General features: G+C 42.7%; 1 protein-coding gene across 1 annotated transcript in view; it reads left to right on the top strand.

Annotated features, from left to right (window-relative positions):
• Positions 1–23,507, top strand: part of LOC117781404 (protein dachsous) — a 104,501-nt gene extending 80,994 nt beyond the window's left edge. Inside the window, exons 4-12 of the mRNA XM_034618157.1 lie at positions 324–996; positions 2,600–3,252; positions 4,661–5,153; positions 7,543–8,045; positions 12,306–13,434; positions 13,993–14,400; positions 14,861–15,233; positions 17,894–19,203; positions 19,802–23,507. Coding sequence (XP_034474048.1) covers positions 324–996; positions 2,600–3,252; positions 4,661–5,153; positions 7,543–8,045; positions 12,306–13,434; positions 13,993–14,400; positions 14,861–15,233; positions 17,894–19,203; positions 19,802–23,196 — 8,937 coding nt within the window. The 3' untranslated portion in view covers positions 23,197–23,507. The remainder of the gene's footprint in view (positions 1–323; positions 997–2,599; positions 3,253–4,660; positions 5,154–7,542; positions 8,046–12,305; positions 13,435–13,992; positions 14,401–14,860; positions 15,234–17,893; positions 19,204–19,801) is intronic.
• The last annotated feature ends 353 nt before the right edge of the window (positions 23,508–23,860 follow it).

The following is a 23,860-nucleotide window of genomic DNA, read 5'->3' as shown; positions in this document are numbered from 1 at the left end:
GTAACCACAAATTTACCCTGCTGAGGGCATTTAAATTTTGTTACTCTATAATACAAATTACTATATAATATATCTGATATTAAAAAGATTGCTACAACATAAAGTTTCTTGAAGTTAAATTGTTAAGTACAATTTTCATTAACAATTCAATAAAATAATATAAAGAATAACTATTAAATCTAAACAGTAAAAATTGTCTGCTTAAAAAAAATATATATATATGATAATACTAAGAGATGTACATTATTTTTTTTAAATAAATAGTAAATTTAATTTTGAATTTAAATTATAAATGTTAACTTATGTATTTTTATCGCCTTTAGGTCTCGGCCAGCGATCCGGATTGTGGCGTCAATGCGATGGTCAACTACACTTTGGGTGAGGGATTCAAGCATCTGACGGAGTTCGAGGTGCGTTCTGCCTCGGGAGAGATCTGCATTGCCGGAGAACTGGACTATGAGCGTAGGAGCAGCTACGAGTTTCCCGTGCTGGCCACAGATCGAGGAGGTCTCAGCACGACAGCAATGATCAAAATGCAGCTAACAGATGTGAATGACAATCGGCCAGTGTTTTATCCCCGTGAATACAATGTCTCCCTGCGCGAATCTGGATCGGGTCAGGCCTCCAGCGCGCCGTTGCCCATTGTGGCCGTGGTGGCCACAGATCCGGATTCGGGCAACTTTGGTCAAGTCTCCTATCGCATTGTGGCTGGTAACGAGGGAGGAATCTTTCGCATCGATCGTGCCAGCGGAGAGATCTTTGTTGTACGTCCGGATATGCTCTCGGTACGCACTCAGCCGAGGCACATGCTCAACATCTCGGCCACGGATGGCGGAGGACTGAGAACGAGCACCGATGCCGTCGTCTTTCTCAGCATCATCGATGCCATGCAACGTCCTCCGATCTTCGAGAAGGCCCGATACAATTACTACGTCAAGGAGGATGTGCCACGAGGAACAGTGGTCGGCTCTGTCATCGCCACCAGCAGTGACACCGGTGAGTCTCCCCTCAGAAAAAAAATAATTACAATTTTAATTTAATAAAAAATAAGTAATATTAAATTAGAAAAAATTTCAAAGTAGAAGAATTAGAAAGTTAAAATAAGAAATTGAGTGTACTTTTCCTTCCCAATAGCTATAACTAATTTTAATTTTCCAATAACATTATTCCAAATTTTAATTTCTCAATATTTCTATTTAAATTAAATGCTCCCTAGTTAAGTTATGCTTGATTTTGATTGAAAATTTGGATATTATTAGTATTATTTGACGAAATTCTTATAGGGAATCGAGTAGAGTCAAATTGAGTTGAGGTGAGATGAGAGGATTGCTCCGGGCAGACAAATACTCAATTCTTTGGCCAAATTATGGCTCGCCGACTTGGCGACGTCTTTGTATTGGGTTGGCATTCATTAGTTCAGTGAGCTGGAAAACAAAATATGCGCATATGAAGGACAGAGAGACAGACGGACGAAAGGACAGAGCGACAGAGGGACCGAGGGAACGGATGAACAGACGAACGGTTCAATGGTTGCGCCATCAAAAGAAAAAAAGGCCAAGAAAATTAAAATAAAATTTGTACAAGCAAAAAAGCTTGCAGCGCTTGCAACAAAATGGGCCACATGCAAGCCACTGGCCATGCCACATCCAGGGGCACAACAGAGCAGTCTATAGGCAGAGAGGGGGATGGAGAGACGGAGAGACGGGGAGACGGGGCCACAATGGCGAAAGCAAAACACTTCAAACGCAAATTTCGGCAGAAATCTGCACCCATCAACGAGGCAACGACGTCCTCGTCATCGCTCGATGATACAAAAGACCAAGACACGAGTGCCAGCTCAAGTCCCAGATCAAGAAGTGAAGACAGGAGGGTTGGGGAAGCGAATGGTGGAGGGAATGAGCAGAAAAACTGGGAAGACACGAAGACTCTTTGCTTGGGCTATGCAAAAATGATTTTGAGCTTTAATTTGCTGCTTTCGCTGTGCACTTCCTTTCATTGCTCCGCTCCGTTTCCAGCCCGATCCCCATTTCAAATCCCATTCCCATTTCATTCCTTCCTCTCTTCTCCTCTGCTCATGTGTCAATCTCTTGGTTCTATTGTTCCTGCAACTCATTGCGAATCCTTTGTTCGCTCTGGCCTGGCATTTGAATTGCCTTTAATGAGGCGAACCTTTACACTCCAAAAAAAAGCATGGTAAAATAAATTCAGTCATATATGAGCTATACTTCAGAGCTACATAAAAAAACTTTAGTTTCATTAATTTCACCATAATTGTCATAAAGCGAAAGAAACTTAAATCAGATTTATAAAAAAGAAGTCTGACAAATTCTTTTTTTTTAATTATATGCATTATGTATTTAAGTTAAATATTTTTCAAATTTAACTAAGATTGTTGTAGCTATAAAATATTTTAAAATGAGTAGGTTTATTAATATTTTATACATAATTATTCATATTTTAATTAAGGTAAGACTCTAAATTTGTGTGTATTAAAATCTCAGAGCGTTTTCTCAAAGTGTAGTCTCTTTTCTATATAAATTCTTGCGTTTCTTTATTAAATTTGAGTTTCCTTTCTCTTTGCTCTTCCTTTCCCTCACAGCTCAAAGCAGTCCCGTGCGCTACTCGATCTACTCTGGGGATCCGGATGGTTACTTCAGCATTGAGGCCACCTCGGGCAATATACGGATTGCCCATCCGCTGGATCATGAGGCCAAGTCGCAGGTCTTGCTCAACATTCAGGCGACCAGTGGGGAGCCACCAGTGTATGGCCACACGCAGGTGAACATCGAGGTCGAGGATGTCAATGACAATGCTCCGGAGTTTGAGACGAGCATGGTGCGAATTTCGGTGCCAGAGAATGCCGAGCTGGGCACGCCCCTCTTTGCGGTCCACGCCCACGACAAGGACTCTGGCAGCAGTGGACAAGTGACCTACAGTCTCTCCTCCGCCTCCGCCTCATCCTCAGCCTCAGCATCGGGCAATGCCACCCAACGTGGCGTTAATAGAATTCCTCAACCTTCACTCTTTGCTATCGATGCACGCTCTGGGCATCTTGTGTTATCACGACATCTCGACTATGAGACATCGCAGCGGCACTCGTTAACAGTGACTGCCACCGATGGGGGCATGCCCCCGCTCTCCGCGGACGTCACCATCATCGTGGATGTCCAAGACGTCAATGACAATCCGCCCGTCTTTGAACGCGACGAATATGCCGTGAATGTCTCCGAATCGCGGGCCATTAATGCACAGGTAAGTTCCAATCACCCAAAACTGGTTGATGCCACCACAACTTGGAACTTGGAAAAAATTAAAAATATTAATTAGTAATATTAGAAAATAATATTTTTAAAAACTACTATGTACACCTCTTGTGCTTATTTAATATCTTTTTCAAAACCACTGAATTCAAAACATATTTTCTAAATGCCACACAATTTTTCTCAAGCGTATTTCCAATATTATAAAGAACTTAATTTTTGAAATAAATTTTTTTTTTTACAATAGCAGAACAAATTTCTAACATCTACTAGGTACTAATTTTAAAAGTTAGAAAATACTTTCTTACTTTCAAGATTCTGTTTTTAATGTTGTCAAAAAAGAAATCTTTTCTTAAATTTATACGCGATTTTGTTCTTTTGCAAAATGTGTTTAAAAAATATTATTTTATGTTTGCAGATAAATTCTTATTAGTTACAAAGTTAACATACGCTATTAAGAATTAAATAAAATTAAAAAAATATGTGCATAATATTTTTGTTGAAGTGTACTCGTAGCTCAGTTGCCTGCAGTTTTATTGAAAAATAAATTTTAGTAATGCAAACTAAATGCGCAACATAAATTTGATTAACAGCCAGTAAAAGTCACGCTTTTGTCAGGCAGGCGTCATATCTTTTTTAAAATATCTCAACACCCCAGAGAAGAAGATGCTCCTTCAGTTGCACGTTGCACGTTGCACGTTGCAAGTTGAATGTTGCATGCCGCCTGTAGCATGCCGCCTTACCTCGTGCCTGGCTGAACTAGTTTTGATCATAAAATCACTTCATATCTTTGGCATCTCAAGAGTCCGAGCTCGAGTCCGAGACCGAGTCGAAAAACGAGTTGTGAATCGCGCGCAGTTCTAGGGATTCCTCTAGAGATTTACGCAGACATGCATCACAGATTCCGCTTGAGATGATTGATGACCGCCAGCCGTGTTTGGCATGTAGATCTATACTATTTTTATTAGACCCTGTACTTTTCAAACTCAAAAGGTCAATTGGATTTGTCAAAAGCAATATAAAATATTTTTATTAATTTTAATTTTTAATAAAACTTGATTTCAGTTCAATTTATGAATAAATAAATTAGCCAAAGGACTTTAAATAATTTACTAATTACGTAACAAATACTTCAATAAAAATCTTTTATTAACAAAAAATTTGATAACTGCTTGGTTTCACTCCAAGTCTTTATTATAATTAGTTTAAAATGTCATTTCAGTTCCAAGAATTTTTTTTTAAATTCTATTTAATTCTATTAAAAGTCTTTTTTTAACTGAATAAGTAGAGAGTCTCTCAGAGTCGAGTTTGCTCGACTGTAGCCTCTCCTTCTAGCTATTCTTTTCTATCTTCCGTCTGCTCCAAATTAACACAAAGCATCGTCTCGCATTGTTTTCCAGATCATTCAGGTGAATGCCAGCGATCTGGACACGGGCAACAATGCTCGGATTACGTATCGCATTGTGGATGCAGGTGCCGACAATGCCAGTCTGAGTCATGGCCACAGTCACAGCCAGTCGAGTCTTGGCCTTAATGGACCCGATGCCGACTTGGCCCAACACTTTGGCATCTTTCCCAACTCTGGCTGGATTTATCTACGCGCTGCTTTGGACAGAGAGAGTCGAGATCGTTATGAACTCACAGTTCTGGCCACGGATAATGGCACACCAGCGGCACATGCAAGAGCTCGTGTATTGGTTCGAGTCCTCGATGCCAATGACAATGATCCCAAGTTCCAAAAGGAGAGCTATGAATTCCGCATTGAGGAGAATCTACGTCGTGGCGCTGTTGTGGGCGTTGTGGCTGCCACAGATCTGGATATCGGGGAGAATGCGGCCATACGCTACAGTTTGTTGCCGGCCAACTCGAGCTTTCAGGTGCATCCCGTCACAGGTGAGTCGAGGCTTCCTTTAGCCATAAATTAGTGTCCCAATCGCATTGCAACTGAGTCTAACAACTCACTCAACACCCGTACCCGTTAGAGCTTTGACTTTGTATTTTACACTTAGAGAACTGCTTATATATATTGAAAAAAGTCAGCATTATAATCAAATTTCAATAAAGTTGACAACAAATTTTGGAATTGACAAATAATTTTCTTAAAATTAAGTAGGAAAAAACAAATAAAGTTGCTTTTAGTTAAATATAAGTTCTTAGCACTGCGCAACAATATAATAAAATAATATAGCAAAAATGTTATATTTATAAACACTTTAGAGCGATTTCACAGAAAAAAAACATGAGTTTCGAAAAAACTATTCGGATTTTGAGAAAATTCGGTATATTAAAGTTATTCTAATATTTTAATGTGCACTTAAAATTAAAACGAAAAACTTTATTTTATTTGAGTAAAATCGTTCCTGTTGTATGAAATATTCAGTGCCCTTCCCTAGGATTAAAAAAAATCTATTTAAATGTTGAAAATTCAGCTTTATATATTAAAAATATTTTCTACACTTTGGTGCAATTTTCTAAATTTTAAGCTGAAAAGCTGATTTTAGGTAAAGATTTTGTTGAGTGTAATCTGAATGTGAATGTGAATCAATGTCGAAGTCGATGTCGAGCAGACAGCAAGGTGGACTGAGGTGGACTGAGGTGGACTGAGGTGGACTGAGGTGGACTGTCAAGCCAGCAGCCATGACCCATGGTCATTCATTACTGCTCTGCACTTGGCTGTCGCTCCTGCACTGTGGCTTCCAGCTCCTGCATTGCATCCACGTCAATGCCCATAGATCAAACGCGCACGAGCTGCCTGAGAAGAAACCTGTTCCCCAAGCAGCACAAGAACACAAAGACGAAGAAGAAGAAGATGACGATGGAGCTAGCGATAAAATGTGATCTGTTTGGCGATATGGAAGATGTAAAGATGTGGATGGGGAGTTTGGGAGAATGGGAGAATGGGGAGCAGATGTGGAGTTGGCAGCCAGTTGGAGCGCATGACCATTAGTGTTTGAGCAACAACAGTTTTAACGCTGTCAGCTCATCCGTCAATGGAATATCATTGGGTTGACATTCTATCCCCTACCCAGCATTCCCCCCCTGTCTATCCCCTTCTTCGCATGTGCTTGCGTGTCCGCCTTTGGCTCGCAAGGAGTCTTGGTTCATTTAAATTAAATATGGAAATCGCGTGCTGCTAATCCTGGCAACCAAACAGCATCCAAGTGTCTGGCAAACTTGTTTCTGCTGACATGATTTTCTTTTGGCCGCAAAATGTGCTGCAAGCCATACAATTTTGATGGCAGGCGGTGGCACCACCAGCACCACCAGCACCACCACACCATCCAACTACTGGCATTAATCATATCTGCGACCCAGTTTCTAGCCAGGCTAACAATGAAACCAGCTGCATCTACCTTCACTCCTCTTTTCCACAAGTTTCTCATCGACTATAAGGGTATATTGAAATGATGTAAAACAAGTTTAATCGACAATTCGATTTTCCAAAACTCTAATTCGATTATTTCCTTGAATATGTAATACTTCTTCTTGACACTTTTTCAATAATTTCAAACTGTCATAACTTTGCCAAAAGTCAACCGATTTTCTTGCGGAATATCAATTTTATCATTATTTAGCTTCTAATTTCATTCTGCATCAAAATTTGAAGATTGTAATTTTTTGACATCACTGTCAATTTTTTCAGTATTTGATCCTGACCCTTAACTCAACTCAACCGATTTTTATGCGGAATATCAATTTTATCATTATTTGACGCCAAATATTATTCAGCATCAAAATTGGAAGACCTAATTTTTTTTGCCATCACTGTCAGTTTTTCCGTACCTGATCCTAACCCGGACTTTCGTCACCTTATCTGGAACTTTAAGCGGTCATAACTTTGCTAAAACTCAACCGATTTTCTTGCGGAATGTCAATTTTATCATTATTTAGCTTCTAATTTCATTCTGCTTCAAAATTGGAAGATTGTAATTTTTTGTCATCAATGTCAATTTTTTCAGTATTTGATCCTGACACTTAACCCTATGCCTTTATCTAAAAATTCAAACTGTCATAACTTTGTCAAAACTAAACCGATTTTCTTGCGGAATGTCAATTTTATAATTATTTGACTTCTAATTTCATTCTATATCAAAATTAATAGATGCAATTTTTTTTACAACACTGTCATTTTAATCCTTACCTGATGCTGAGCCTGATTTTAGTCCTGACTCCTAATTTGATTCTACAACAATGGTACACGTGCAATTTATAATTATAATTACGTTTTTAAATTTTCAAACACGTAGTTAATCTCTCCTCTCTTCTCTCTCTTTAATTGCAGGTGAGATAAGCACACGCGAACCACTCGATCGGGAGCTGCGTGAGTTCTATGATCTGGTGATGGAGGCCCGGGATCAAGGGACGCCATCACGCAGTGCACGTGTTCCAGTGCGTGTGCATGTGACGGATGTGAATGACAATGCGCCGGAGATAGCCGATCCGCAGGAGGATGTGGTTAGTGTGCGAGAGGAGCAACCACCGGGCACGGAGGTGGTGCGAATACGTGCCATCGATCGGGACAATGGACAGAATGCATCCATCACCTATTCACTGTTGAAGGGTCGTGACTCCGATGGACATGGTCTCTTCAGCATCGATGCCAACTCGGGCGTGATCCGAACACGCGTCTTGCTGGACCACGAGGAGAGGAGCATCTATCGTCTCGCTGTGGCTGCCACCGATGGTGGCAATCCGCCCAAGCAGACGCTGCGAATGCTGCGCGTCGAGGTCCTCGATCTCAATGACAATCGGCCAACGTTCACCAGCTCCAGCCTCGTCTTCAGGGTGAGTACGAGATTTATAGTAGGGTCAGAAAACGAAGTGAAAAAAAATGAACGAAAATGAAGAAAAACAACAACGCCAATTCTTCCTGGCGAGAGTCTCTTCCAGGAAAACTTTTGTCTATTTGACGCTTCTAGTTTTACACGACGATTGCCTCGTTGGTTTCCTGCTTCATTCTCTGTCTTCTGCCGCTGCCACTGCTGCACAGTGGGATAAATAGCTAAATTGTAGCAACAATTAAAATGAACGAATCTTGAATATGATTTGAAGCACTAGGAATCAAAATACTCATATAAATAAATATAAAGTTAAAATAATATATTCAATTAACGATACTTCAAGCACCTTATCAAGCATTTTTGTTTTATTCTTTTGATTATTAATTTTTTTGCTTATTATGTTATATGTTTGTTTAGAACTAACATATGTTGCGTTTATTATTTTTTTTTTGTAACTTTTTTTCAATTACAAATTTAAAAAGACTTATACAAATTTAATTTGCATACTTAAACAATTTTGATTCTTTGAATACACATTAAAAAAAGAACAGGCAAATTATATATTTGCCACTTTCGAGAGTATTAATTAATATTTACAAGTTAAAGCTGCCTTTTCTCCCACTGTGTGCTGCTGCCGCTGTCGCTGCCTCTGTCGCTGACTCCGCCGTGTCGTGAGCTGCGCGTTTGTCGCCTGCCTTTGTGCCTCAGATGATTTGTTGCATCGGCGTCACGTGACAATGGCCAAGAACACGACTCGCTTCCAGTGAGGGAGGCGACTCCAAAAGCGGGCGCGGCAACTTGCAACTCCGATTTGCATTCAAGCAGAAACAACAACATTGTTTATATTGTTGTTGTTGCTGTTGTTGTTGCTGTGCATGGCGCACGCGTAATTGTCACTCTGAACTGTGACTCCAACGCCAACTCTGAATGTGACTGTGACTGTGACTCCATCTTCAACTCCCACTCCCACTCCAACTTCGTCCGTTGTCCACTCCCTTCGTCTGACCCATGCGTCCATTAAGTGCGATTCGTAACCGTCACCTGGTTGTTACTCCTATTGTTGTTGTTTTTGTTGCATCGTGGTTGTTATACCCTAGCAGTGGGTATTTCAATTTCTTTACAAAATGTGCAACACATAAATTATATATTTATTGTTGAGGTGCACAAATAATCCTACTATCGGTTTAAGTTTAGTAAGGAAACCAGAAGAGATTATAAAATTTCTATTAAACATCAAAATAGTTATTGTGAGATTTGATACAAATTTAAAATTTATGGAATTAAATACAATTCGTGTTTATATTGTTCGTAACTTATTGTTATTCGGGACTCTTAGACTAATTTAAATTAAACAAAATATTTATGAGAAAATATTGTCTAATTTTATTTTATTCATTTGTAATGTAGTAAATCTTCGACGGGACAACAATTACTTTTCATTTTCTTTCTTACATTTTTTAACTAAAATATGTTTTTAAATATGTAACCATAAATTTTAAGTTGCTATCAGAAATCTTCAGCTGTTTGTTAGGGTATTAAATGTTGCTAGGTACTTGTTTTATTTGGGCTTTTTCCGTTTAGGTTTTGGCTTGTTGAAGCGTTAAGCCTTTAACATTTTTATCACGTTCGATTCGCACATGTTTTGCATACTCCGCACATCACATCACATCACATCACATCATTGCATACACATGCCTATCCGCAATCCATTCCCATTCCCATTCCCATATCCAGTCGCATCATCCACATCCCTCTCTCTCATCCCTCTCTCTCATCCCTCAACTCTCCCACTTGCTGCATTTCCGACACTGTCTCTTTGCTCACTTGATGGCTGCGACGCTTTGACATGCATTTAATTGCCTCTCTCTCTCGTCGAATGGGGAAACAACTGAGTCTCCATCTCAGTTCCCACTACAGTCTCCTTTGTCAGTCTTGGCCCTTAAATCCGCTTTGGCAACAATTAAAATTGACACATTTCGTTGCGTTTCGTTGGCGGTTTCTCTTTGATTTGACTCCTAACTGCATCTGCATTCTTCTCGCTTTGTGTGTTATACTTTGTGTTTTGTGCTTTGTGCTTTGTTCTTTGCGTTGGCGTTGCAATGTTGCAGTGTTGCAAGCTGACTGCTGGTTGATGCCACACATAAATCTGCAGCATAATGCTTTGTTGTAATTAAGCAATTCCCCCGCAAGCAAATGACGCGAGCAGTTAACCCATTGCTTCCCCTTGTCCCCCTCTCTCTTCCTTCACCAACAACTGCAAAGCAGATTAAAGCTGACGCAGTTGACAGCTGGGCAAGTAAGTAAGGATCATGCCTCATACACCCGGAGAAAAAGAGCATAGTTAACATATATACACTCTAATTTGATTTAACCATATTACATTCATATGGAAAACGTATTACACATATATGTAAAACACTTTTAATTAACTACAAAAAGGAATTAAATTTCAAAGTTAATAGAACTATAGTCAAAATAAACTAATTCACATTTTTAAATTTATTTATTTAAAATGTTTTCAAATGAAATATATGATAATGCATTTGCAGTTTCAAATTCTTTTCATATTATATTTAATTATTCAGTGAAAATATTATAGTAAAATAATATTTCTATTTAATATAGAGCTATAATTCAGTTCAATTAATTATGAAATTATTTCAAACACAAAAGAGTCCATTTTTGTTATGCTTTAATTGTATAGTGAACATAAAATCTATTTAAAATCACTTTAAATTGACATTTTTCACACTTAACTTTAAATACCAAGCCAAAATAAATATTACAATTTTTTATAATTTTTTTTTTGTTGGGTGTATAGCTTTTACTGCCATAGTCTGTTGCAATTGCTCTCCTGCTATAAAAGTACACAACAAATCATGCGCCATTTTGGCGGTTGCCATTTTTGTAGCAATTCCGTGCATAATTTGGTGGTTTTTGCCGAAATGCAACCACAATCAGGCACACAACCACAGCAGCAGCAGTAGTCATCGTTAGTTCACTTCACAGTCCGCTCGAAAAGTACTCGTACTGCGAACGCTTCCTGCGTAATCTTGGCGGGGCATAAATCTCGTGTCTGTCATTTTTGTGTCTCCATTTTGGCGACCCAAACAATATTTTCAATGTTTTTATTTTATGAGAAAAAAAAGAGAAGATACCCACTCACACACACACACACACACACACACACACATACACAGAAGAGAAGCTGGAGACAACAAGAACAAAAAAAAACTCCTTCTTGTTTTTATGCTCAGAACGGTTTTTGCGGTTTTGCATATTAAATTCTTATGCGAAGAGTTTCTTCTTCTTCAGCAAGAAGTTAGCCCAAACTGAGGCCTAAACCCTTCCCCTGCCCTCTCTAGCCATCAGCTTGGATGGCTCACATTTTTCTTCAGTGATTTTCGGGGCCGCCAACTTGGTCGGAATGCATAATTTCTTTTTAATGCCATTGCCATTGCCAATGTTTCTTGGCTTCTACTTCTCTCTCTCTCTCTCTCTCTCTCTCTGTCTATCTCCTGGCTCACCTTTTGCTGGTTTATTCGCAAAAAGAACGCTTGGGAATAAGATGCAGAGTCGGGCAAGGAATGAAATTTTTAAATGTTTGCTGCCTTCGTAATCTTGAAGTATGAATTATTGCTTTAAGATTGGATTTTCAACACTGTTGTTGAGATTAAGATACGCGGACACAGGCAGCCCAAGTAGAGCGGACCCAAACCAAGTCGACAAAGAGACAGCGGTACAGACAGACCAAAAGAGACCCTCTTCTTAATACATAACTAAAATATAATCTATAATTGCCTTGTGCGTTTATTTACCACGGATCGCGAAAAAGAGTTATGAGTTTAACAAAACTGAAACCTGAAAAAAATTAGTTGGATGAATGGAAAAATCAGAATAAACTTTTATTTGCAATTTCTATAATATCAATAAAATTTAACACTAATATTTAATGCAAATAAAATAAAAGTTATGAAAAAAAGTATATTTACTTAAAAAATTGTCAAAAAATTTTTAAAACTCGAATTATAAAAATAAAAGATTCTTATAAATTTTTGTTCACTTTTTTTAAGTGCTTAAAATAATACTTAAATACATTTTTGGAATATTCTGATATTTTAGTATGTTTCACGAATTTTAAAAATGGCTTTTTTTATGATTTGAAAAAATAAATTAATCAAATTTCATTATTTTGATAAAGATATAATATATACATATTTAAAAAATTCTAAGCCTTACGATATTTGTTGTTTTTTTTTTGCAGGTACGAGAGGATGCGATTGTGGGTCATGTGGTGGGTTCGATTAGTCCCAACGAGCGATCGGAGTTGCCACAAGGAGGGAACAGTCTGGATGACCAACTGTGCGTTACGTATACTCTCAACCCGCTGACCAAGGATGTCATCGAGGGAGCCTTTGACATTGACAGGAATACGGGAAATCTTGTGGTGGCCCGACAATTGGATCGGGAGCTGCAAGCCGAATATCGATTGGAGATTCGCGCTTTGGACACTTCAGCTAGTAATAATCCGCAGAGCAGTGCTATAACCGTCAAAATTGAGGTGGCCGATGTGAATGATAATGCTCCCCGTTGGCCTTTGGATCCCATTGAGCTGCAGGTGAGCGAGTCCATGTCGGTCGGTGAGATCATCTACAATTTCACGGCCACGGATGCGGACTCGGGCACAAATGGAGAGCTTCAGTATCGTCTACTGCGCTACACTCCTCTCCTGAATGAGAGCCTGGAGCAGGCGACGCCTCTCTTCTCACTGGACTCGCTAACGGGATCTCTGAGTCTGCAGTCGCCTTTGGACTACGAGTCTCTCAAGGAATATCTGCTTATAGTTCAGGCTCTCGATCAGTCCTCGAATGTAACTGAGCGTTTACAGACCTCAGTCACTGTGCGTCTGCGTGTCCTGGATGCCAATGACAATGCGCCACAGTTTGTGGTACCCGCCACAAATGGAGGCAGTGCAGTCAATATTTATCTCAATGATGCCACACGCATCGGCGAAGTCGTAACTCACATCGTGGCCGTGGATCAGGATGCGGGTGAAAACGGTCGCGTCACCTACGAAATAATCAGTGGCAACGGCGAGGGAAGATTCCGCATTAAGCCGCAGTCTGGCATGATTGAACTGGCCAAGACACTGCCTCCAGCATCCGATCAGCTGGATAAGACCAGTCGATTTAGCCTTACGATCCGTGCCAGTGATCATGGAACTCCTACTCCCAAGCAATCCACACTCAACCTTCAGCTGCTCATCCAGGGCAGCCACAGCAATCCTCCCAAGTTCCTGCAAGCTGTCTACCATGCGACAATCCTCGAGAACGTGGCCAGTGGCAGCTTCGTGCTGCAGGTGGCAGCCAAGGCATTCCACAGTGCCGACAATGGTATGAATTCAGCAATAACTGCATAAATATTTCATTTTCATTCAATAGTTCCATTCAACTCACTTCCTTATCTACGAAATTCATATTTGTAGCTTAGTTTTAAGCTGGCTTAGCACCTAACAAATTATTATTATTTTTATTACGAAAATAACATTCAATAGAAAGTAGAAGATAATCTATGAATCAATATTTAAATAATTTAATCGGATTCCACTCAACTTTATAGCTAACCTAAATTATAAGCTATGGTCTGGGAAGTTGTTTTTGTAATAAAATCACCCTTTGAAAATAGACATATACAGAAGAAACAGAATTAGGTACAGCAACAAATAAATAAATAATATTCAGGGGTGCTACAGAAATCGAAACCAACGGAAAATCTCACTAAAATGTATGGAGATTTGAGAGATTTTCGGTTGGTTTCGATTTCTGTGGCATCCCTGATAAATAGCGAATAGATTATGCTTAGTCCACCAACAAATAATTAATTATTTTCAATAGCTAAAGAGAAACTATAATTAATTAATTATTTTTATCATGTTCCATTCAAATCTATAGCTAATCTAACTTATGAGTTACCAAGTGGCGTAGCCGATGATCACTTTCATGTCGATTGGCAACGCGGCATTGTCACGACACGTGGACAATTCGATCGTGAGTCGCAGGCCCGATATGTTATTCCCATTTATGTGAGAGATGCCAATCGAATGATTGTCTCCCCGGCGTCTGCTGTGCGGAAGCAACGTTCTTCGGAGAGCAACTTGGAGACGGCAAGTGGACAACACTTTGATGTGGCAACGATCTTCATCACCATTGGCGATGTCAATGATAATGCACCCGAGTTTCGACCTGGATCTTGTTATGGGCTTTCAATGCCCGAGAACAGCGACACCGCCATTATCCACACGGTGGTTGCAAGTGATCTGGATGAAGGAGCTAATGCAGAGCTGATCTACAGTATTATCGGTAAGTCAACCTCCCAAATTTACATATGTGCCGTTTATTGAGTTTCACTTTTTTTTTTATTATTTTTTTAAAAACATTGATGAAAAACTCTCTCTTGTTATATTTCAAATTAAAATACAATGATATATTCTTTTTAAATACAAAACTATATTAAATTACAGCTATCAAGAAATTGAATGTTAATTAGTTAAAAAACCTATTTTACCATCAAATTTCTTTACTTTTTTTAATATCTTAACGATTCTTAATTGTTTTCTTTTATATATGTTATTTTATGTTATATATCAAATTAAAATACAATGAAATATTCTTTTCAAATACAAAATTATATTAAATTACAATTATCAAAAAATTGAATTTTAATTAGTTAAATAAAACCTATTTTACCATCAAAATTCTTAACTTTTTTTAATATATTAACGATTCTTAATTGTTTTCTGTTTTTCTCTATTCTCAATAGGCGGCAATCTGGGCAACAAGTTCAGCATCGATGCACGCACCGGAGAGTTGAGTGCTCGACCTTTGGATCGTGAGCAGCACTCCCGCTTTACACTCCAGATACAGGCATCGGATCGTGGTCAGCCCATCACTCACCAGGGTCATTGTAACATCAGTGTCCTTGTCGAGGATCAGAATGACAATGAGCCGCGCTTTGAGCTGTCGAAATATGTGGCCAGTGTCCAGGAGGATGCATCGATTGGCAGCAGCGTGTTGCGCATCAAGGCCACTGATGCGGATCTGGGTGTCAATGCGAGACTCATCTACTCCCTGGCCAATGAGACCCAGTGGCAATTCGCCATCGACAGCAAAAGTGGACTCATCACCACCGTCGGGTGAGTTATGACTTTAAGAAAATCATACTTTGAAAAATGGAAATTTCACATTACTAAATATAGAACAGAAGCGTTTTAATCAAAATATTTTATTATATTAAAACTCTTATTTTTGATCTAATAAAAATATTAAGTAATTTTGATTATATTTTTTTATAAGAGAAATTTAAAAACAACTTTTATTGCAAAAAAAAAACAAAAATGGTTAAACAGGATTTTTACTATGATTTATAAAAATAATTTGAAACAAAGTTATTCTTTATAACTTTTTTAAACTAAAACAAAAATAAGAGAAATTTCGAAATTTTTTGATGAAATTTTTTAAATTAAAATCATTATCTCCAATGAGAGTGCAATGGGGTAAAAGGTGTTTGTCCTTGGGTCAATGCAATGCGGCATCTTATCTGCGTGCCACATCTCGACGCAAGGACATCGAAAACATTGAAATAATTTCTTGGCAAATGCTACAAGTATTCACATCCTACGCAACGACAATCCCAATCTCAATCCCAATTCACATCCGAATTCGAATCCGTTCTCCGCACACTCATAGCTATAAATAGATCTCTCGACTCAGACGCATACGCACAAAAAGGGTTGCACCTAAGTCGTTGCTACTCCTCGAACTTGGCTTATAAGACCCGTTCCGATCTGTCCTGTCCTGGACTTGTCTGGGCCCCCTCTGGTGCAAATTTATGCTTATTGACAATCAATGATGACAACAATTGCTTGTTCCGTCTGATATGAAGATGCAGGGGGAATGGGTTAAAGGGAGCAGTGCGTTGCTAGAGCTCAGCTAAGTTCCGGAGCGAGAACTAGTGACAGATCGAGCGAGAGTTGCATTGCCCTCCTTTTTTTTAGAGTTTGGGGGCAGCACTTGAGATGACAGTAGCGTCCAGTGTTTGGCCATTTATACAAACGCGATCCGCTGTCATGTACCAATTTTTATCTTGCGCTGATTGTCGGCAAACAATAAAAACGAAATCCCGCCACCAAATACACAAAAAAAAAAAAAAGAAAAAAACAAAACAAAAGTCAAACAGCAAACAGAACAGAGACAGAAACAGAACAGGAACAGAAAAAGAGACAGAATCGGAAAAAGAAACACAGCGATCAGAGCAACCGAGAAGTACACCACATGGCGAAGAATTGTAGAGCGACAGCTAGACAGACGGACAGACGGACAGACAGACAGACAGATAGACAGACATAGGGGACAAACAATTCGTGACGTTGTTGTTAGTCTTGGTCGTTCAGTTGGCCGCTTGTTTGGGCGCTTTCGCGGTCTTGGTCTCGGTCTCGGTCTCGGCCGCAAAGATTCCTCCGCTTGAGCTAAATAAAGTCAGGCTCGGGCAAAAAAACGAGAAACACAACAGGAAAGAGCTCGCAATATATACGATAATGACGATACAATACTCTATTAAATATTTAAAATCATTAAAGTCCGGTCTGTTCCACAAATCTCTAGAGATTTTGAGGAAAACTATGGTTGCTGAAATCTTAGAAATTTAATTTTATATAATATTAATTATTGGTACATATTATATAATAAATGAATTAAATTAAACCTTAGTTATCTAGCTAAATTTATGTTAACTTTCAGAAGTTTTTATTATTCATCACAAAATTATAATAAACTTTAAAGTAGGGTATAGAAATGTGGCTGCAGCTTGATCAGGCTCACGGGGTTGTTGCTAGTTCCTTTCTTTTGTTGTAGTTGTTGCTGATTTTTTTGCTGACTGTCTGACTGACGAACTGACGAGTTGACGAGCTAACTGACGATGGACAAGACTAGTCGCAATTTCAGGCTGTATCGCTCGCTTGTTTCTCTGTCTCTGATGATCAGCAAGCACAGCCGACAATGACAACAACATAGGAGTCAGAAAGAGAGGGGACACAACAACATACTGAAAACTGACCCTTGAAAGCATTTTAGCTTTTGTTTTAAATAGACAACAGACTGCGACTCCGAGTCCGAGTCCGAGACCAAGTCCAACATCAAGTCCAACTTTAACAGCGACTCGAGAGCTCGAATCAAAGTCTGTGTAGAATTACACACTGAATGTTATTCCACTTTGACTGATTCAATTCATAAAATGAGCCTCAACCTCAACTTGAACATCAACTGCGTCTGGGGATGAGCTTGTAATTTGCTAAATTCGTTTTATTGGCTGACATGCAAGCGTAAGCAGGAATTCGCCGTTCTTCCTTTAAGTCTGGCTGTGACTGTAGCTAGGATTGTAATCATTTGGGTTTATTGTTTGTGGCAGCTAAGTTGAGGGAGTCTAGCATGCCGCACCTCATAGAGAGTGAGTGGATTACATGCAAATGACTTAATAACCTGCCTCACAAACTCCACTATCAACTCTCCACATTTTATATGTGTATGTGGATTAATTCCACATCATTTCGTGTAGCTAATTGTTGCTAGGATTACTTTTCCGATTAGGCGAAGCATTCTCCTCGCAGCGGGAGACTAATTAGTGTCGCATAAGATACCTTTTAACCACTCCACTACACTCTGGTCCACTCTGATCCACTCTGATCCATCCACCTTCCCTGGCAGTAATCAGTCGTGACGTCTGTCTAGACACTGCATCTGAGCTTAGTATTTAGTCAGAAAACACTAATTGATTTATTTCCCAACCTCTTTGGTACAGGAAATTGGATCGTGAGCTGCAGTCGAGCTACAGCTTCATGGTCTTGGCCACCGATTGTGGAAAGTACGAGGTTCGTTCCGGCAGTGTGGCCGTTCAGATCAATGTGCTGGACGTCAATGACAATAAGCCCATCTTCGAGCGTTATCCATACTTGGGTCAAGTGCCGGCTCTCATTCAGCCAGGACAGACTTTGCTGAAGGTTCAGGCCCACGATGCCGATCTGGGATCGAATGGCGAGCTGCTTTATGCCCTCAAAGCAGACAGTCTGCTTGGATCACCTGCAACTCGTGCCAAGTTCCGCATTAATCCAAATACTGGCGCCTTGAGTGCCACCCAGAGTCTGGCCAGCGAGACGGGCAATCTTCTTCAGCTGGAGGTGATTGCCCGCGACAAGGGAAACCCGCCTCAGAGCAGTGTGGGTCTCATCGAGCTGCTGGTGGGCGAAGCTAGCCAAGGTACGCCCGTATTGCACTTCCAGAACGAGACGTATAGGACCAAGTTACTTGAGAATTCGCCAAGGGGCACCAGACTACTCCAAGTGGCCGCTGTGCGGAGCGATGGACGTCGACAGAAGATGAGTTTCTCTTTTGGCGCGGGCAATGACGAGGGCATCTTCTCAATGGATGCATTAACCGGAGAGATTCGGGTTGCCAACCCCTTGCAACTGGACTACGATCGCTTTGCCAAACCAACGTTGGAGCCTCTCTCCCGTGGACGGGCCATGCACTACGAGGAGTCGGGAGAGCAGACGGAGCAGAAGCAGGAAGAGCAACAGGGGGAAAATGGAAATGCCTCACGCAGTCAACGCGCCTTGCCGAGTTCCTCATTTGCTTTGACCACAACGCAACCACATGAACTGCGGCTCGTTATCGTTGCTCGCAGCACCGAAGCTCCCTTCCTCTCAAGCTACGCGGAATTGGTTGTCGAACTGGAGGATGAGAACGATAATAGCCCGCAGTTCTCGCAGCGTCAATTCGCAGCCACCGTCTGGGAGGGCAACAGCAAGGGCACCTTTGTCGCCCAGGTGCAGGCCTTTGATGCCGACGAGGGCGCCAATGCCCGCCTTCGATACCACATTGTGGATGGCAACCACGACAACGCCTTTGTCATTGAGCCCGCCTTCAGCGGCATCGTGAGAACGAACATTGTGCTCGACCGCGAAATACGCGACGTCTACAACTTGAAGATTATTGCCACCGACGAGGGCGTACCTCAAATGACCGGCACCTCAACCATACGTGTCCATATTGTGGATGTCAATGACAATCAGCCGACGTTTCCGCCCAACAACGTTGTCAGCGTCAGCGAGGGTAAGTGTCTCATTCATTTGTAGCTCTAACCCGTGCTCCTTTAAGGCCTTACGATATTTCCGGTAAGAGTCTAATCCAATAGGCTATAACCCGATCGAAACTAGCCCCATGAAGAATAACCTAGTTAAGAACAACCCGATCAAAGAGTAAACCTACTGAGACTAACCTAATACAGTCTAATCTATTCCAATGATTTATATCCAAGAAGCACATAACCCAGTAGAGAACAACCCGATCAAAGAGGAAGCCGTGCTCCTTTAAGGCCTTACCATATTTCTGGTTAGAGTCTAACCCAATAGGCCATAACCCTATTGAAGCTAGCGCTATAAAGACTAACCCAGTAAAGAATAACCCGATCAAAGACTCACCCTACTGGGACTTACCTAATAGAGTCTAATCTAATTCATTGATCCATATCCAAGAAGAGGTTAACCCAGTAGAGAGCAACCCAGAGAGCAAAAAGACTCAATAAAAGACTCAATAGGAACCCGATAGGGACTAACCCGATAGGAACTAGCCCGCTAGGGACTAACCCGATTGGGACTAACCCGATAGAGACTAATCCCCCGTCTTCCCATTTCCTTCTTATCCTTCACAGCTACTGAGCTGGGAGCTGTAATTGCCTCTGTTTCGGCGAATGATGTGGATACATATCCCACCTTGACCTATCGCTTGGGCAGCGATTCTCCCGACGAAACGGAAAATCTGTTACTCTTCGGCCTAGATCGCTACAGTGGCAAGCTCGTGCTTAAACGTAACCTGAACTACGAACTACAGCAGGAGTATCAGTTGGAGGTGATTGCATCCGACGCGGCACACGAGGCGCGTACCACCCTGACAGTTCGTGTGGCAGACGAGAATGACAATGCTCCGATATTTCTGGCACAGAAGCCTCCTGCATATTTTGCTCTATTGCCAGCTGCCTCAGAGCTGTCGGACAGCGCTTCGATGGACGTAGAGCTGCTGACTGTGAATGCCACGGACGCGGATGCCGAGGGTCGCAACTCGCAAATAAGCTACAGCATCGATCCGCCCCTGTCGGGTTTCTCGGTGCATGCCACAAGTGGCATTGTCTCGGTCAACATGAGTCAACTGCCAGCTGCGACGTCGGCCAGCGGGGATTACTTTGTGCGTATCGTAGCACGGGATTCGGGTAAGCCAATGCTAAGTGGTGCAACGTTGCTTCGTGTCCAGCCTGGCGATATTGGAGCGGGACGGACGCAGTTCCTGCAAACGCAGTACAGAGCACAGATCAGCGAGGCGGCTTCGGTGGGCTCGGTGGTACTTCAACTGGGACAGGACGTAAAGGATCAAACGTTCATTATTGTGTCGGGCAACGAGGAAGGCGCCTTTGAGTTGCTGCCCTCCAAGGCAATTGTATTGATCAAGCAGCTCGATCGGGAGCGTAACGATCTCTACAAGCTGCAGCTGTTGCTCAGCCAGCCCACAAATGGTGCCAGCTTCACAGCCAGCTCCAATTCGAGTGGAGGCATCACAGTCTTTGTCAATGTACTGGATGCCAATGACAATGCGCCTATCTTCGATCCAAGCGCAAAGTACGAGGCAGAGATCAGCGAATTGGCGCCATTGCGTTATTCCATTGCCCAATTGTCCGCTTTAGACGCGGATCAGGAGAACACACCCAACTCGGAGGTAGTCTACGACATCAGCTCTGGAAATGATGAGCACATGTTCACCATTGACCTCGTGAGTGGCGTGCTTTTCGTGAACAATCGGCTGGACTACGACAGCGGAGCAACGAGTTATGAGCTCATCATACGCGCCTGCGACAGCCACCAGCCACGCCCACTGTGCAGCTTGAAGGCGTTCCACCTGTCGCTGCACGACGAGAACGACAATGCCCCGCAGTTTCCCCTCTCCGAGTACGTGCACTTCCTGGGCGAGAATGAACCTCTGGGCACCTCGGTCTTTAGGGCACATGCCAGCGATCTGGATCGCGGTGCCTTCGGGCAGCTCAACTACAGTCTGGTGGCCGCGACGGATGACGACAGCTCGTGGCGTTTGTTCCGCGTGGATGCCGAGTCGGGCATTGTCAGCTCGGGAGCGGTGTTTGACTACGAGCAGCGGCAACGCTACAATCTGCAGCTGCAGGCTAGCGATATGGGCGGAAGAAGTGCTCGGGTGGCGGTGCGAGTTGAGATCGAGTCGCGGGACGAGTTCACGCCACAGTTCACGGAGCGAACGTATCGCTTTGTGTTGCCAGCGGCGGCGGCATTGCCTCTGGGCTTTGTCGTCGGCCAGGTGACGGCCACAGATGCTGATTGTGGGGCAGATGGTCGCGTTGTCTACCAATTAAGCGCACCACACAGCTACTTCAAGGTGAATCGCAGCAGCGGTGCGGTGCTCATCAAAAGGAAACTCGACGACAGCCTCATTGACGATGGACGCGATATCAGTCTTGTGATCACGGCCTCGTCGGGTCGCCAAAGCTCCCTGAAGAACATGACCGTCGTGGAGATCGCCTTGGATCCCCTGGCACATCCCAACACCAATCTGGCATCCATTAGCATGCCAGGCAGCGGTGCAGGCGGCGCTGCAAATGGCGGTGCCAGCATAAGCGATTGGGTCGTGGGTCTGCTAGTCTCGCTGCTTCTCATTCTCTGCGCCGCAGCCGGCATCTTTCTCTTCATCCACATGCGCAGTCGTCGGCCTCGCAATGCTGTCAAGCCCCATCTCAGCACGGAGACGGTGGGCGTGGGCAACTCCAACAGTTATGTGGATCCCAGCGCCTTTGACACGATTCCCATACGCGGTGGTGCCTCGGCTGCCGCTGCGGTGGCTTCGGGTCAGTTTGCACCACCCAAGTACGATGAGATTCCACCGTTCGGACCACATGCGGGCAGCTCGGGAGCAGCCACCACATCGGAGCTATCTGGCTCGGAGCAGTCGGGTTCCAGCGGACGCGGCTCGGCGGAGGATGATGGCGAGGACGAGGAGATTCGCATGATCAACGAGGGACCGCTGAGTCATCGGGCAGGCGCCGGCGCTGGCAGCGACGATGGACGCATCTCGGACATCTCTGTGCAGAATACCCAAGAGTATCTCGCTCGTCTGGGCATTGTGGATCACGACCCGAGTGGCGGAGGCGGTGGTGCTTCAAGCATGGCGGGCTCTAGCCATCCCATGCCCATACCCATGCCCATGCCAACACTCCACATGTTTGACGAGGATGCGACGGCCAGATCGGACATCACAAATCTCATCTACGCAAAGTTGAATGACGTGACAGCCGCTGGATCGGAGCGTGGCAGCAGTGTGGATGATGCGGCGACCACGGCGGGCAGCATTGGCACCGTTGGCCATGGACATGGACATGGTGTGATGGCCAGCTATGGCGAGGTGCCCGTTCCCGTGCCTGTCGTCGTGGGCGGCAGTAATGTGGGCGGTTCCCTGAGCTCCATTGTGCACAGCGAGGAGGAGCTGACGGGCAGCTACAACTGGGACTATCTGCTGGACTGGGGACCGCAGTATCAACCGTTGGCGCACGTCTTCTCCGAGATTGCAAGACTGAAGGACGACACGATGTCGGAGCACAGTGGCCACAGTGGTCACAGTGGTAGTGGCGCCTCGTCCAGCGCCAAGAGCAAACAGTCGATGGCTCACTCCTCCACAGGCAGTGTGGTGCTCAAGCCACCTCCCCCCACACACATACCACCCCCGCTGCTCACCAATGTCGCTCCTCGGGCCATCAATCTGCCGGTGCTCGGCAACTCGGGCGGTCTTCGGCTTCCCCCTCACCTCAGTCTCGCCAATCTGCCCCGCTCGCCCATCGGACACGAGGCCAGCGGTGGCTTCAGCACCTCCTCGGCCATGTCGCCATCCTTCTCGCCTTCCCTCTCCCCCCTGGCCACGCGATCGCCCTCGATTTCCCCGCTGGGCGGACCGCCCACCCACATGTCACACGTCTCCCTGCCGCGCCCCTGCCACGCCCCCCAGCCCAGCCAACGCGCCAATGTGGGCACTCGCATGTGAAGGATCCCCCCTCCACCCAACGTAATGGATATTTGTAGTTATCGTTATCGAAATCCGTGTGATCACCATTAGAGCGTAATGTAGCGAGTACTGCTTAGTCGTAGTGATTATCCCTTAGTTAGTGCCACACATTTTCATGAAAGCATTCAAGAATGGAGCGCAGCTGTACATGCATAGTATTACTTGCACCACCCAACCACCAACCACCCTACCATCCAATCCACACACTCACACACACACACACATACAGTCACATATGTCAGCCCCACTCGACTCGATTCCCTATAAGAATTTCATAAACATAAACAAAACTAAGAAGCATATGATTTGAATATTTGAAAAATTAAGTAAACAATATTGAAAGTGTTTTGTTAAATCAAAATTAAAAAAAAAACTCAATATCTATAAGATTTTAATAAAAATTGCAAGATTGACAAATATCTAACATATAAATATTGTAGAAATTCATTAAAATCTAAATATTCGAAAAACAAAAATTTAACGATAGACAGAAAAATCAAAGACACTTTTCTTAATATTTGTGAAATGCATTTTTTCTTTATTTTGCACTTAATATTCTTATTGGTTGTGTTTTCTAAGATCTGCTTTCTTTTAATGCATTCTAATTTTGATAACAAAATATTATATTCTAAGATTTGTCTTA

Source organism: Drosophila innubila (assembly GCF_004354385.1).
Source record: "Drosophila innubila isolate TH190305 chromosome 2L unlocalized genomic scaffold, UK_Dinn_1.0 4_B_2L, whole genome shotgun sequence".
NCBI lineage: Eukaryota > Metazoa > Arthropoda > Insecta > Diptera > Drosophilidae > Drosophila > Drosophila innubila.
The sequence above is the reverse complement of the archived record's forward strand: the minus strand, read 5'-3'. Positions and strand labels throughout refer to the sequence as shown.